We start from the raw sequence: 17,439 nt of genomic DNA, 5'->3' as shown, positions 1-17,439 counted from the left end.
AGACTTAATTGCATCACTGTGAGACTCAGCATCCTCCCTCCTGAGCTAGAAAGAGCAAGTTCAAACTTCTCTCTGTGGTATTCAATGCCCACCATGCTACCACCTCTAATCAACCTCACACTTCTTCTGTGGTTTTATACCAGGATTGAGGAATGATCTGTAATTTTATAAAGTCAGCAAGGTATTTCATACTTTGGTAAATATAAATTCTCTTTTTCTACAATTATTTTGCCAAGTTAAAGTTATGCACAAGGTTAAAAGGTGGCTTTAATAGATGGAGAATTAATCGTCACCTCTTTTGTTCTATTAACAATCATTAATATTATTAAATTTCATATTAAATTGTCAGGTACATTCATTCATACTACTATCATGCAAAAAGGTAATAAATGATCACTAATAATGTGTACTGCATTACATATAGGTTATATGTAATATATCATTTGTCTTTACAATGATCTTATGTGGGCCCGGCACAATAGCCTAGTGGCTACAGTTCCTGTCTTGCAAGTGCCAAGTCTCATTTGTGTGCCAGTTCATATCCTGGCTGTTCCACTTCAGATCCAGCTCCCTGTCTGTGGCCTGGGAAAGCAATGGAGGACAGTCCAAGGCCTTGGGACTCTGCATTTGTATGAGAGACCCAAAAGAGGCTCCTGGCTCCTTGCTGCAGATCAGCTCAGCTGATAGTGGCTACTTGGAGAATGGAACGAGCAGATGAAACATCTTCCTCTGTCTCTCCTTCTCTCTGTAAAATTTGAGTTTCCAATTAAAATAAATAAATATGTATATTTCAAAAAGGCAACATGTTTAAAAATAATAAAAGAAAATTCTTATTACAATTCTCTAAAACAGTATATTTTGGGGGCTGGCATTTCGGTACAGAAGCCTTCTTACAGTACCAGTTCATGTCCCAGCTACGCTGCTTCTAAATCAGATTTCTGCTGATGAAATTGGAAGGCAGCAAATGATGGTCCAAATACTTGCATGGTGGTGGAAAAAAAAAATACCACCATGTACCTGTGAGAGAACCGGATGACGTTCCCAGCTCCTGGCCTAGGGCTGACCAGACCTTCCTGTTGCTGTCATTTGGGGGGGGGGGGTGGATAAACCAGGTGACTTTATAGATCTTCCTCTCTTTAGCTCTACAAGGAAGCCCACTTTCACTGTTACTACTCCAAATAGTGCTGATTGTTTAGAAAGAGCCATTAAACAAGAAAAGGGAATCAAAGGGGAAAGTCAAGTTATCCCTGTTTGAAAATGATACGATCCAATATATAAAGAAACCAAAGCACTTCAAAGACTATTAAAAACTCAAGGAGAGCTTGGTAAAGCTATAGGATATAAAATCCATACACAAAAATCAGTGGCATTTATATACACAAAGGGGGACATCACTGAGGATTTAGCCACCGAGCCATTGTGCTAGAACCAAGGACAACACTAAAAAAGAACTTATAATATCAGCACCATTCACAACAGCTACCAAAAATTTAAACACCTTGTATAAATATAACCAAAGGTATGAAAGATTTCTATAATGAAAATTACAAAACATTAAAGAAATAAATGAAAATAGACACAAAAATTTTAAAAATTTGCCTTGCTTATTGATTGCAGAATGGTAAAATGCCCATACTACCCAAAATAATTCACAAATTCAATGTGATCCTAATCAAAATAACAACAACATTCTTTTCATATGTTGAAAAAATGATGTTAAACTTCATATGGGCATAGAAAGACTGGAATATCTAGAACAACCTTAAAAAGCAAAACAGATCTGGCACCATCACATACCAGATTTGGGGACATATTTAGAGCAGTAATAATCAAAACACCCTGGTAACTGGCACAAAAATAAGCATGTAGATCAGTGGGTAGGAAGGGAGATAGAATGGGAAGTATGTCTTAAATCTCTATTGTGAAATACACAAGCTATGTTCACACAATACAAATAATTTGTTTTTGTTTTTTTTTAAAGATTTATTCATTTTATTACAGTCAGATATACACAGAGGAGGAGAGACAGAGAGGAAGATCTTCCGTCCAATGATTCACTCCCCAAGTGAGCCGCAACGGGCCGATGCGCGCCGATCCAAAGCCGGGAACCTGGAACCTCCCCCGGGTCTCCCACACGGGTGCAGGGTCCCAATGCATTGGGCCGTCCTCGACTGCTTTCCCAGGCCACAAGCAGGGAGCTGGATGGGAAGTGGAGCTGCTGGGATTAGAACCGGTGCCCAAATGGGATCCCGGGGCTTTCAAGGCGAGGACTTTAGCCGCTAGGCCACGCCGCCGGGCCCAATACAAATAATTTGTAAAAGTATCTATAGGAAAGAAGAGTACTGAAACCATAATAGAAATCTGAGAACTTAGAAGACAAAATCAGGAAAGGAAAAGAGAGGAGACAATAACTATGAGTCCTAGCAATTAGGAATGGTATTCCTCATTAATTATCACAGAGAGTGCAATTCAGAGATCTTAAATGACATCTCATTGAAGGTCCAGCTGAAGGTTAATTCAAAGCTTTGAGTTTCTAATTCAATGTTATTTTAATTATGTCCACCAATCTTTCCAGTTGAAAACTGGCCACAGGTAATTGTCAGCATAAATACAAGCAATACAACAATTATTTTGCTTAAAAAATATATGCCACACTAAATGGCTTTGTTTTATCAGCATTTATTATACTGATATATTAGTTATATAAACATTATATAAAAACATTAATTATGATTTATATTCATATATTAGTAATATATTATTTATATGACATGGAATTGAGATATCAGTTATATATTTATATAATGATATCATGTCTTTATTATATATGAATTATATATTATAATTAGATATTAATATAATAATGATAAGCATTTACTATAGCAAATGCTTTTCTTATCTAAAAAACTAACTTAGCTATGACATTGGATATAAAGAAATTAATAATAAATTTGTATTAAATTTATTAAATTTAGTTTTTTGGAAAAGCCAGATTTTGAGACGAGAAACAGAGAGAAAGATCTTCCATCTACAGGTTCACTCCCAAAGTGGTTGCAAGGGCCAGAGCAGAGCTGATCTAAAGCCAGAAGCCAGGAAGTTTTTCTAGGTCTTCCATGCAGGTTTGGAGTCCCAAGGCTTTGTGCCATCCTCCACTGCTTTCCCAGGCCACAAGCAGAGTGCCGGAAGGGAAGTAGAGCAGTCGGGATATAAACCAGCGCTCATATTGGATTCTGGCACGTGCAAAGCAAGGACAGAGCCACCAGGCTATCGCGCCAGGCCCGAGATATGTATCTTTAAAACTGTAAATCACAAACTAAAATAATGACCATGTTTCCACCAATTGTTATTTCAAGCCTAAAAAGAGCAATGATCCAAAGATGAGACTTGTGCCAATACAGAAAGTGCTGTAATTCATGCATAATTACAACACTCTCATGCCATTACTACCACAAAGGTGAAAACAATTAAAATCGACTTAAACAATTTAACTGCATAACCTGGAGCGAGAGCTGAAAAAGAAATGATCATGTTTCTTTAAGTAACAGAAGTAAATGTGCAAGCACAGCAGAACTAGACAAGGAAGACAGAATCATCCAGGGACCCAAGAGCTGACCTATGCAGCTGTAGGCCTGGCCAGCCCTGGAAATGCTACCATGTGAGCAAGCCAACAGGAGTGCTGACAGCCCTCAGCAACCAGACAGCTTCTCCAATAGGAAACAGCTGGAGGCCAGAGCCTGCCATCTACTCCACTGACATCTGCTGTAATATTTCTATCATGGGGCTCCTTTTATTTATTTCTTGTTAGTCATATAATCCAACAGAGACTATGTGTCACCTTAATTTGTTTTCTCACAATAATTCTAAGCACTTGAACACTACCAGTGATTTATTGACAATTCACTAGCAAGGCTAATTTAATACATGAAATAAACTCTACCATTCTGTATAGAAACCAAATCAATCAATAACCCACCTTTCCTCTCACTGACCTCAGCAAAAGTGTTTACTGCAACTGTTTACGTTTACTGGATAAGAATAATATTTTTGTAACCACAACACCTTAGATTCCTCATCCTACTATACCCTAGCATTGAGAAACTGAGAAGCAAATTAAGCCTTCTAAACCTTAGTTTCTTCATCTGCAAAATGGGAACAATAATGCCTATTATCATAAAGAATTATTACCGTATTCCATCAAAAGCCTATCCAGCGACCTGGCTTATAGCAAACTTTCTGAACTTTAGTTCATATCAGATTTTCCAAATAGTGATTTCTCCTAAATACCATTAGTGTAATTTTTGATTTTTGTCTTATTTTGACATAAGAGCCTTTCCTCCATTGCCTATCTAATAGAGTTGACCTCCATTGATATTCTGATTCAAACCTGCTGAACTTCCATAAATATTCTGTCCAATTATAAGAACTCATTTTTACGTAATTTGTTCCTTAAAAGAAAGCCTTCCTCTCTTTATTTGATTCCCATCTACGTATTAAATTTCAACAACTCACAAAATATTTCTGAATGGTCTAGCGAAATGGAATTTCTCTCAGCCCTAAAACCTATAAAAGAATGGTTCCTGGGCATATTTGGCTGAGGAGGGCTGCATCCCATACCAAACTGCCTAGTTGCAAACCCTGACTCTGCTTCTGATTCCGGCTTCCTGATAAGGCACACTCGGGGATGTGGCAGTGACAGCTATTGAAGCCCCATCACTGTCACCTCCAGGAGCGATCCAGGATTGAGTTCTCGCACCCTGGCTTGAGTCTGATAGGATCCCAGCTATTGCAGGCATTTGGAGATAAACCAGCAGATGGAGGATCTATGTCATGGTCTCTCCTGTCTGACTTGATATTTCAAATAAAAGGCAAATGAATTCAGAAAATCAAAAGAAAGTATTGCCTCTATCAGCAATTCTATGTATAAAATACATTTGCTTGTACATATCTGCTGCATTTGTTTTATTTTTATGTCATATGTATATGGTAATGTGTGCTTTCAAGCATCTTTTGTTTTCAAAGTGTCACTACTAGTCATTCTATTCGTTCTAGTCTGATTTTTCTTTGATGTTTGACATGAATGTCGGGGACTGGGTGAGATTTCAGAGAAAAAAATACTGCCGTTATATTAGGAAGAGAGGTTACTTATAGTATGAGGGAAACAGACTTCAGAAGGACCTGCTTGTATTCATTACCTGTATGATCTCATTGAGAAGTGTCTCCTTCCGCAACTCTCTCAAAGCCTCAGTTTGCCTCTCCATAAAGGTTGACAACATGCCTTCTTTGAAACATCATGAGAATTAAATGAGAAATTTCCCATAACATACAGGGTAGGTGCTTGAAAAAGGAGCAAAGAAAACACAGAGTGGAACTGAGCCATCTGAAGGATTTTATATCTATATATAGATAGATAGATATAGATATAGATATATAGATAGATAGATAAAAAATGTTGAGTTTGCACAGAGAGGAGGGGTGAGTGGACACAAAACCAAAAACACATTGAAAATACAGTAGCAGTGAAGGAGTGGGAGTGGTCTATGGGAAGGAAGTTGGACTTGAAGACAACAAGGGCAGCAAGCATTCTCAGAAGTAAATACAGTCTTAGAACCTTCATGAACAGGGGTAACTAATGTTTAACACTATCTTATTTGAAAAACAGAGCTCTTTCAAACTTAAACTTCCGTGTTTTTAAATAGTGTATCCAGAACAAAATGACTTTTTACTTCATGAGGGTAAAAGCCCAGAAGGAATAGAAAATCCTTATGAGGAAAGAGAAAAGAAAATATAAGATAAGCAAGCAATTAGAACAATGCATGGCCTAAAGAAAACATAAACCCTTGGTGAATCCTCCAAGTGTATGTGCTATCAAGTCTAGAAACAGTATTATTCAGTTAAAAAAAACACACAGAGGAACTGAAGTATCTGAAGAGTCAGGGGGCACCCAGGAAAAATGACACAGGTATACAGTAGTTGGATGGAGCTATGGAGAATAAAAAGTAATAATTCAGTGACTGGAATACCCACATGATGAAACCATGAAATGTAAGAAGGAATTAATATTTTTGTGACTTAATAGGATGATACAGTTGGTGGATACTTGACAATGGACATTAGGAAAGGATACTAATCTGGAACTATTGAAATAATTGACCCCCCCAAAAAAACAAAACAAAACAAAACAAAAACCAAAAACACCTGACAGTGGGCCAATGTGAATGGTAGGAGGGTTGGGATTTATGCAAGATGTAACACAAAGAGGGATTGGAGTGGTGGTTCAACAGGCTAATCCAACATCTTGCAGCACCAGCATTCCTTTATAGTCATCTGTGTGGGTCTGGTTGCTGCACTTTTGATTCAGCTCCTTGCTCGTGAACTGAGAAGGCAGTGGAGGCTGGCCCAAGCCCTTGAGACCTTACTCCCATGTGGGAGACCTGGAGAAAGCTCCTGACTCCTGGATTTTAATTGGCCAAGCTCCAGCCATTGTGGCCTTTTTGGGGAGTGAACCAGTACATGGAAGATCTCTCTCTCTCCCTCTCCTTCTCTCGGTATATCTGACATTCAGTATAAATAGTAATAAATACTTCAAAAAAAAAAAAAGGATCTCATACACAGTGAAGTTTCCAGTTTCTCAAACATTATGGGATGTGAGATGATAATGTATATAATCAAGTATTAATCTACCAACTCAAGATTCGATGTTTGGAGTGATGGCATTTTCACAAACCAAAAACAGTAATAGGACAAGAGAATTGTGGATTGAAGACACAAAACTGCAATTATTGTGCTTGTTTTCTCTTTTTTCTCTCTCAAATTAGACTTTCAGATGGTTTGGTATAATGGATAGTGTAGTGCTCCGCATAAATCTTTTTTAATGATAGCCAACTACTGTGGGTCCTATCCATGAGAGGATTTTTTCCTTAGAAATAAAACCCATCATTTTTTAGCTACGTACATGACTGCTAGTATAAAAACTCCATTTTCACTTCTCCACTGAAGCTAGGGAAGGCCTTGGAATTACATATTGACTAGTGGAAAGCAGAGGAATCCTTAATGATAGAATTGGGTATGATCCTTTACTATAGTGGAGCCCAAGACGGAAGCTACAGGTGATAAGCAACACAGAGAGTACTTGGTTCACTAACAGCTTCATAAAGTCACGCTTCCAGGCATGAGCCACTTAACTCAAATGCTTTTTCATCAGAAATAAATAAACTCTTACCTTATTTATGCCAGTGTTATCTTGAGATATTTATTATTTATATCCAAATCTTACGTCTCTCTAATACAAATATTTTTGTCATTTCCACTATTTGCTCCAGTTGCTCAAAAACTAAAAGCAAAGCACCAAGTATACTTCTGTCAACATTCAGAAGTGTTCTGAAATGCTGACCAGGCATTCTTTACATTTGTTTTAAAAGGTTTTTAATCTGATAAGTGGCATGGAAAAACATTCTTATAAGTACAACTTTGCTTGCCAATGAGTCTTATTGAAATATCAAACACTTGATTAATATGTTTGTTAACCAAAAGGATCAACCAAAATTCTATTGAAAACAGTGCTCAAAGTAGTCAAGCCTGGTAGTCTTAGGCCAAGGCCATTTGGCAGTTGAACTGAACATGCTGTAAGGAAAGCCACAGAGGAGACAACGGGTCTACCTATTCTTTTTTGTTTGTTTGTTTGTTTTCTGTATTTTTATTATTATTATTAATTATTTTGCATTATGTTACAGTTTCATAGGCTCTGGGAATCCCTCCCCCACGCCCCTCCTCCCTGGTGGATTCCTCCACCTTGATGCAGTATTACAGTTCAAATTCAATCAAGATTCTTTCCTTGTAAACATATACCAAGTATAAAGTCCAGCTATTTATTGTCCAGATGGGTTGAACAGTTTCTTGGGGAGACCATTTCTGGTCCGTTGTTAGAGCTGGCAGAATATCATCCCATTCAACCAAGGGGTTTACCTATTCTTTCCACCAACTCCAGATAAACCATGATACACAAGAAGTGAATAGAATTGTATGCCACTTGCTTTTAATTATCTGTGGAAAGTTGAATATGTTAAGTGTTCCTAATAATTTTACACTTTCCTGTTTTCACTGTGAATTACTCATATTGTACTGAGAGCCATAACCCTATAATGAAATATTTTCTGCTAATCAACTTTTTTCTTTTTATTTTCTTATAGCTATAATTGTAAAACTCATTCATTTCAGTTCTACTGTTTTATGATGAAAGCTTCAAAGAGATGAAGAAACAATCATTCTTAAAATAATTATAAATTAACTCATTGATTCATTCATTTCTGTATTAACTCACTCAACTGCTACACAATTGTTCCTTGGACAAGGAAGGGCTGGAGTACAGACTAAGATTTAGATTCTGTCTTTTAAGTAGTTTCAATTTTGTGCAGGTAGGAAGAAATCATCCATATAATTAAAACAGTGATAGATAAAGATGCTGTGAGTACCTATACAATGAATCCTAACAAAAAAAAAGAGGAATAGGGAGAGGCAACAAAGACGTTATGAAATAAATTGCCTAAGGACTGTTACCATAAGACATGATCAGCTAAACACAGATGGACTAGGCATGTCAGATCACAGGAGAGGTTTTCTTCTCATGCAGAGCTGATTTCAATACTACATATTTGTTTCTTTTCTTTCATTGTTTTTATCCTTTTCAGATCAAACATTAAAAGCAAATCATTTCATAACAAACTAGAGGTGACCATGATGACTTTGAAGAGCTGGACATCAAATGCTACATTTAAGAAATAACACCTATCAAGGTTTCACAAGAGTCCCCAGGTTCATCAGTGGTAAGGTGTCCACAGCACCTAACGGCTAGAGAAAGGGAGTGTAGCATGGCTTTTTGAAAGCTGGAGCTGTGAGCTACGGCTAACACACTGGCATCAATTAAATAACTAAAGATGTCAGTAATAAGTAAAACAGTAGGGTTTCAACTTACAAGAGAAAATCCAGACAAATGTGTGTTATCAAGAGAGGTAATATTTCATTTTCCTTCATAATATAGCGAAGTAAGCAGTCTAGGATATAAATATTCAAACAGAAACTGCTCAAAGTGCAAACATCATTTAGAGAAAAGCGACAGTATCCATATATTAGAAATAAATCTCCTATTACATTGCACCATGAATGAAAATAGGTCCTCTTTTTCTTACATCTGTGAATGGTTTGTGGTTATTAGTGATTCAGCAGCATCTAGAACAAATCAGGCACTTCATTACCATCTAATACAAACTGATTACAATATATACATATTCAGAGAATTTTGCTCAAAACTTCTACAAATATAAACTAAAAACATAGGCAGTCTTCACATAAGCTAAATACTTAGTTTTTCATCATTCTAAATACAGTTCTCACACTGGTTTCCTCTATTAGTCTCTTTTATGCAATGAGCTTTCTGGTTCAACTAAAAGGAGTTTTGCATTCAGCTATGCAAGTCCACAGGTAACCTACTAACCTTGCTGTCTTCTTTCTCCTTGGCTTTTCCTGGGAAGGGTTTCTTCTCTCCAAATTCACAGGTTGATTTTAATGTAAGCTGACAAGACAGCATCGAGTTCTCTGCTTCAGCAAGTTCCAAAGGTCTTGAAGAACAGTGCCGTAGCCCAGTAGTGCCAAGATTTGGTATCGGAAGAGCAGTATGAACAGGCTTTGACCCAACAGCTGGCTGTCTCGGTTTCGAGGCAACCCCAAGTACAGGCATGGCTTCTATAAAAGTATCTTCCTGCTGCCAAAGAAAATGCCTCTAACCTCAGTCTGGTAGACTCCAACTTTAGTATTTCCAGAACAAATAATTTAAACAAAACTAGCAGTCATTCTGATTTTTTAAAAAATTAAAAACTACTAATATTTCTGGATGAAGCAAAATTTTCTTACATTGTTATTCAGAATCTTGCTGGCTGGAGTTCTTGTATTTGTATTCTCTCTCTCCTTTCATGTCTTTGCTCCTCTTTTTCTCCCTCTGTTCAATGAGTCACTGACTATGTAATACTAAATACTCCTTTGGGGGAGTAAACTCTTCTTGAAGGTACATGTTAGAGAGTCCCTTCTCTGGGATTAAAGAGCTCCTAGTTTTGATTTCTCTTCTCACTACAGCTCCCGCCTGAGCTTTCAGAGTGGAAAAGAGGAGAAAAACAAAAGGAAAAGCCCTTTAGTCCAACTGTCAAAGAAGCCAAAAGATCACAACAGTGGCGGGACAGGAGTTCTTCCTGACTTCAGAAATAACCAGCCTGCATTTTCTTTTTAAAGAAAATAGTATTTCCTCTAGATTGAAAAAAAAGAAGAAGAAGAATGGATATGCTAATGGCCAAAACAAACAGCTGTTGGAAGAACTTTTAGCCCGGAAACAATCTTAGCAATGAGGCTGTTTGTCTGATTTCCAGCTATTTTTCACTACGGACAGCCATAAGTCACGATGTTCATTCTGTTTCATCTCCGGAAATCAGATTAAGTTCATGCAATAATGCAACTAATGCAGTTAAATCGTTCACCAGCCCAGGCCTGCCCAAGTTAGGAAAGATAAGAAACATAGGGAGCAGGGCAATGAATACATTGCAATTCTTAAATTTCATAATAATAATAAAGCTATTCACAGCTAATATTTTTTTTGCAATATACTACATGGCAGTCACTGGGAACTTTACCGCACTCATTCATTACCATGATTAAAAGCACACAAATTTTTATTTTCTATACTCTAGATGAAATATAACTGTGACTCAGGTGCACTGAGAAATTTAACCAAAGTCATGAAACAGAACACTAATTTAACTGTTAAAAGTACATTTTAAAACATTTCACAAGAATCTGGTAACTCAAGATAAAGTCTGTATTAAAAGTATAAACTTCTAAAACATGTCCAAACACATACTCAGTTATTGACTTTATCTGTAAAATTATTGCAAGACTTTCATATTCCAGTTCTGATTTACAAAAAAACATGTCAAAAGCTATAGCAAAAAAGGGATTAATTTTTAAGAAAATATTTAATGAATGAATTCCCATTATTGTTCTGAAAATGATTTCAGATAATGGACATGGAAAGAAATTCACCCATTATTTGGCAAAAAGAAATATATGTTGTCATTGAGATTTTAATAACAATTTCCTATCTAATAAAAGTAAGTAGATTTTCTCTTTGATGTATTTTACAAGAAATCTGAAAAATTCTAGAATTATTTTGTACTTTTTAATCTAGAAACCTATGATAATATTTACCAAATATAAAAATATAATTGTCAGAATTAGTCACAACTCAAGCAAAACACTAGGGATATATAAATGTACTCCATAAGAGTGCCAATTATCAGAGTCATTTACTGTACAGAAAGTCTCTCAATGAAGAAATGGTAATGCTTTGGCCTAGTATTGCCAGCTGTGTAACTTGTGTATTTTAGGTGAGGAAAAGTAATTTTGTGACAAAAGATCCAATAAATAAAATAAAATGTATATGCTCTTGCTGATATAGCATGAAGTATAAATTGGGAATCTTGAAGACTTGAAAAAAAAAGTCCAACTGGGATTTTCACAGTGGAATAATAAGAAACAAATAAAGCACTAGTTGTGATAAAGAAATAAAACCATCTCTCCAAGGAAGGAAGTTACTATATAATTTACAAACTGTTCAGCACACTCAAATTTCCAGAAGCCATAAGTTATTTCAGATCTGCAGAGGTTCAAGTTCCTAAAACTGTATTTAAGTCAGGGCAAGACACATGTATCCTCACACTGCAAACAAAATGACTTACCTAAAATAACAGGACCGGGGGCAGCGGGGGGAATAGATTCTTGGAAAATCATTCAAAACATATGCAATTTATGGAGCACATAACCAGCAAAAAATAATACTAGTATGTAAGAAGATAATTTGGGCCACCCAAGCATACAGTTTAGTCTAGAATTATATTTTTAAGATGCAATTGCGTAGACGCATCGTAGGACTTTAATTAAAATTTGTGAGAAGAAATACACTTTGAAAGCAAATTCCCAACCAGTGAACTTGCCACTGAAAGGAGCACAGCCAGTGCAATCTGAACCAAACTGAAGAATCAGACATGCCAGAGCAGCGTCCTTCTAAAAGGAAGCTCTATACACAAACACCTGCTGCTGTTTTCTATTTCTTTCAAACTGAGGAAAAGGGACTCTTGATGATTAGACAATGTTCAAATTGGGGGCTTCCTTTCTCATAGTTGGTTACATTTTTATTTTGGCTACTCTGCTTTCTGCTGCCCAGAATAAATCATATACAAAGCTGTATAACTTTTGCATTTTGCCAACACAACTGACCTATTACCAACTGCAAATGAGCTAACTGCCCTTTCAAGAGCATAAGTTGGTACAGAACACACTGCGATTCCTAACACAGTCAAACTGAAAATGAATGTTCACATGCAATAAGATATTGTAACACTTTAAAATGCCCTTTGCATATTAGACAAAATCACTTCACCCTTAATGAAACTCAGAGTGGAAATAGTAGCCACCCTGTCAACCACTTCTACACAGAAGCTTCTACAGAACACACCAAGCTTGTTATTAGAGAAGATCTATTATGTGTCTGAACATTTTATCCTACATCAGTATCTGTATTTTGGGAATAATGAAAGAAGGGCATTGAAAAGTTCAGTAACTATTTCCGTATTGCAATTGCTAGGTATAAGATGGAGCTTCAAAAAGTTCAGATAAAATGCAATTAAAGGATGCTTATTTTGGTACAAAAACTTTGACATCCATGTATCTTATTTGCATTATATGCATTTTCCACAAACTTTTTTTTGATGTACCTTAATATGTTTCTTAAATAGAAACCTTCAAACCAGCACATGGAGTACTTGCAAAACTATCATCAACTGGATTCAATCCAAAAAATAATTACAAGGAACAAAGAGGGGTTTGATTAACCATATCTATTAGGTTGATTTTCTCATTAACCAGAATTTATAATCTGCAGTTTGAAGTTTCATAGTTTAAGGAATAGATATTAAAATCAGTCTACCTATAATCAAATCCCCACTTCCTTATGAGCTATGTGAATTTGCAAGTTGCTCATCACCTATGAAATGGGAAAAATTATACTTCATTCAAAAAATTTTAGCAGTGATATGTAAATAATACATGCCCAGTAAATACTTATTAATATCACAAGAAATACTACAGTTGAGATACAGAGGAAAGTAAAGAGGTAACAATATGGGCCAGATCATTAGAGTTAATCTAGCTGTCCCAGAAAGGAAAATTCTTAAAGCTAAAAAGAGGTAAGTTGTATTTCCCTTTTGTGCACATCAAAAGGGGAGAAAAAAGAGGCAATGACTCCTGAAAAAGCTACTAAAGTTGTGGCGAAGTTTTAAAGCACTTCAACCTGGCTTTTAAAAAAGTAAGTTGCTACTTGAAAGACAAACATGGAGATGCAAAGAACACTCTCAACTGCTGAGTCATTTCACAAATTCTACCAATAACTAAGGCTGGACCTGGCCAAAATCAAGAACAATTAGCTGAATCTGGGGACCTTCTGCAGATAGCAGGAGTCTTAAATCACAGCTCTGCTGATTTCCACAGTGATTGTTAGCAGGAAGCTATGTGTGAGAACTAACGCTCAAATTACATGTGTAGAATTATATGTGTGTATCTTCACTAGTCTAATCACCATCTTAATCACTAAATTTCAATATCACTAATTTAAAATAGGCAGTAAGGGATAAGCATCTGGCCTAGCAGGTAGCACATTGGTCGAGATTCTTGTGTCCCACATCAAAGTGTCTGGGTTTGGTGTTTGGTTCCAACCCTGACTTCAGCTTTGCACCGGTGAGGACCACAGGAAACAAGCCAGAGGCCATTGAAGTAAATGACTTCTTGCTACCCAGATGGGAGATCTGGTTTGAATTTTGGCTCCCAGCTTTGGCTTGGCCCTGTCTCTGCCTTGGCAGGCACTTGGCAGGAAGATTACGAACCAGCTAATGAAAATTGTCTTTTTCCCACTGTGTCTCTCTCTACAAAATAAATTTCAATAATTATAAAATCTCATGAAATGCTAATTTATTAATCACAACTTACTTGTAACAATGTGGAAAAAAATAGCCAACTGGCAAACAATGATGTTTGCTGAAATACTGGAGGAGCGCATGTTTTTAAAATGTTTTTTCGAAAGGCACTTGGAAAGATCCAGAGAGAGAGAGAGGTTGGGCAAAGGGAGACAGGAAGATGGAGGAAGGGAGAGAGTGGGAGAAAAGGAGGAGGGGACACAAAGTGACGATAAGAGACAATAGATAATAAGATCTCCCTCGAAATACCTCTTACACAAGAAACCAACATGCACCCCTATGTTCATAGCAAAACAATCAATAATTGCAAAAACTTGGAAGCAACCAAAATGTTCATCAACGGAAGACTGGAGAAGAAAGCTATGGTTCATCTACTCCATGGAATACTACTCAGCTATTAAAACAAATGAAATGCAGTTCTTTGTGGCCAAATGGGCCAAACTGGAAACCATTATACTAAGGGAAATGAGCCAATCCCAAAAGGTTAGATACCACATGTTTACCTTAATTTAAGATTAAAGGATTTCAATCCAAAAAATAGTACCTGTAAATTGTAATATTATTTCAATCTCAGTCTATCACATGCAATAAGATACTGTAATGTAACCAATGAGCCAACAATCAGTGTGAGTCAGACTGCTTATGACCTACACCAAAGAACTATAAAACCTAATACACTTTCAATACCGTATGTTATTCCATAATGGGTTGGGAGAGCAGAGACATCTTCCACCTTCTTAAAATGTGTGAGGAAGACGCTAAGTATAACCTATCAAGAACAAAACAGGTAAAATAGACAACAGGCTCAAATCAGCATTAGTAGCATAACTATAAAGACATACAGGGTGAATCAAGAGCAATCCTGATAACCTCTTAACAGGAGGTCATATGCACAGAGCGGCGGGGGGGGACCTCAGAGTGGAGCAGGAGGACAGGAGTAGGCTTGTATCCCAACCCTGGAGACTCCTGGATCCTCACCAAGGACTATCAGTACAGGCACCAAGGACTATATCCCAACTGCCAAGGAGACCACGGGGAATTGGAGTGCCCTCAGAGGCAGAGAACTCTGAGGTCATCCACTGCTGTTCGGATCTCCCACACGGGATGGAAGAAGCCCAGATCCTTCCTCGCAGGATCTAATGTCATCAGAACAACAGTCAGGAGCCCTGAGCAGTCATCAGAAACAGAAGAACAATAAACTTCCTTCCGGACTAGGGAGAGGAGCTTTCTCTGGTCCTTACTTAGTTCCAACTTTGGATCCCCACCCTCTCTTGCAATGACCATCAGGGTTGCTCCGGAGCACCCCACCCCCCCAAAATATAGAACAGTTAGACAGAGACCAATAAGGAAAGTGTAGAACAGGCAGGAAATGGTCAGTTTGGACTCACATAAACCTTACTAGGTAGGACACAAAGATTAGTTGCTCCTCACTAAGGTATCGAAGATTTCTCTGCACACCCCTCCTAAAAATGTTCTGTGCCTCAAGTGTTAACATATGCCTTGTTAGGGTTTTAAGCCTGTTTGGGCTATCCTAAAAGTTGCTAAGTTCAGTAAAAATCACGCTTAAATACCATAACCTGCTAAACATAAAAACAAAAATAGACACGAGACAGCTGAATAGTACCCCATAGAATTTTAAGGTGTATAGCAGCCAGTTATGTATAAACTAAAACTGAAATGTCAATGAAATAGTTTCAGGATGTGGTTAAGAACTTACATTTTCTAACATATTGGTTACTCAATACCATGTCAATTAACTCCATGATGTTATAAATTGTTGATGATGTTGTGTTGTGGCGTTACATTGGAGAGGATGATATTCTGACAGCTACACTTTCAGACCGGGATGGTCTCCCAATGAAACTGTTGAATTTATCTGGACAATAGGACACTGCACTCTATGCATGGTGCATGACATCAATGAAGGAACTATGACTGGATATTAACCGCACTACTGCAATGATGTGGAAGAATCCAACATCGGGGGAGGGTTTGGGGAAAGGTTGGGGGAATCCCAGAGCCAATCAAACTGTGTCATAAAACAAACAAAAAAAGATCTCCCTCATCTGCTGGTTCAGTCCCCAAATGCTCACGATATTTAGGGTTGGGCTAGATTTAAACCACGAATCTCTAATTCAGCTCAAGTCTCCTACAGGAAGTCACCAGAACTTAAATAACTAGGTTATCACCTATGGCTGCCCAAGGTGTGTGCATTAACAGAAAGTAGAGAAACCAGGACTCAAACTGGCTTTCCATAAGGGTTGCAGGTGTCTCAAACAGTGACTTAAACCACTGTACCACAACAATAACCCTATTTCATATTTTTATGGCAGAAAAATTTAAACATAATAGAATCCAACCATTCTAAAAAGATAATCTAATGTAACCCGCACCACAATTAAGATGGAGTGTGTTTTTTCCACTCCCCCAAATTATCTCATATCATGTTCTAGTTAATGTCTCATTCCCAACCCAGGTAATGATTCAAGGGCTTACTTAACACTACTTACTCTATTTTTAGAATTTCAACATAAATTACCTTATGCAATGTTTTTGTGTCTGACTTTTCTCCTTTAAGTATGTTGCTCTTGACTTATCCATATTGATTCATGCCTCATTAGTTTGTTCTTCTATATGGCGAAGATACATTCAGTTGTACAGGATTGATTGTTTGCTTATGTATCATCAAGGGAAGAATTCTTGATCTGCTTCTAGTCTGGGGATTTTATGTATAGAACTTTGTACATATTTCTATATTTATGATGATATTCACTTTATTTTCTCATGTTTGAATAGCCAGAAGACAGATTATTGGTCATTTGATAATGATACACTTAAATGTGTCAGCAAAATCAACTGTTTCTCAAACTGTTTTAACTCCGTGAATGATGAATGAGTGCTCCCATGGCGCCACACACTCACCAATGCTTTTTTGTGCAAATATAAATTTCCATCCAGTTAATAATTTCCTTTTTACCAAATAACCTTATAAAATGTTTCTTTTGCTACAGATTTCCTGCATAGTAACTAAATTAATTTTAGCTCTACTTTGCCTTCATTTTGTAAATAAATTTTTCCAGGCTATACATTTCTCAGTAAACCAGTTTCCTTCTTCAGCAAAGCTATCCCTCTATTGGTTTCTATGAAGAAGGGCTTTTATAATTATAAATATTATAAGTCTGACCTTTTCTTAATGTACCCAATTAAATGTTGGTGCTATTTCTGTTTTGTGCTAATTGGCCTTTTCCAGAGATTTTTAAATTAGAAAAAACTTTAATAGTTTCTTTGACCCATGTTTTCTGATTTCCCTGTTCTTTCCAGCCTATCAATTACACATGTTAGATTATCTCTATTAAAACAGCAGGCTAGTAATGCT

At 36.9% G+C, this 17,439-nt stretch overlaps 1 protein-coding gene across 3 annotated transcripts in view; it reads right to left on the bottom strand.

The window, feature by feature from the left end:
• Positions 1–17,439, bottom strand: part of NAV3 (neuron navigator 3) — a 727,630-nt gene that overhangs the window by 310,233 nt on the left and 399,958 nt on the right. Inside the window, exon 1 of one of the 3 annotated variants that reach the window (XM_058673423.1) lies at positions 9,488–9,956. The exons of the other annotated variants lie outside the window; for them this stretch is intronic. Coding sequence (XP_058529406.1) covers positions 9,488–9,730 — 243 coding nt within the window. The 5' untranslated portion in view covers positions 9,731–9,956. Of the gene's footprint in view, positions 1–9,487; positions 9,957–17,439 lie in introns of those variants that run through there. 3 annotated transcript variants of the gene reach the window in all.

The sequence above is a fragment of the Ochotona princeps genome, chromosome 15 (assembly GCF_030435755.1).
Source record: "Ochotona princeps isolate mOchPri1 chromosome 15, mOchPri1.hap1, whole genome shotgun sequence".
Classification (NCBI taxonomy): domain Eukaryota; kingdom Metazoa; phylum Chordata; class Mammalia; order Lagomorpha; family Ochotonidae; genus Ochotona; species Ochotona princeps.
This window is presented reverse-complemented; position numbering and strand designations above follow the sequence as displayed.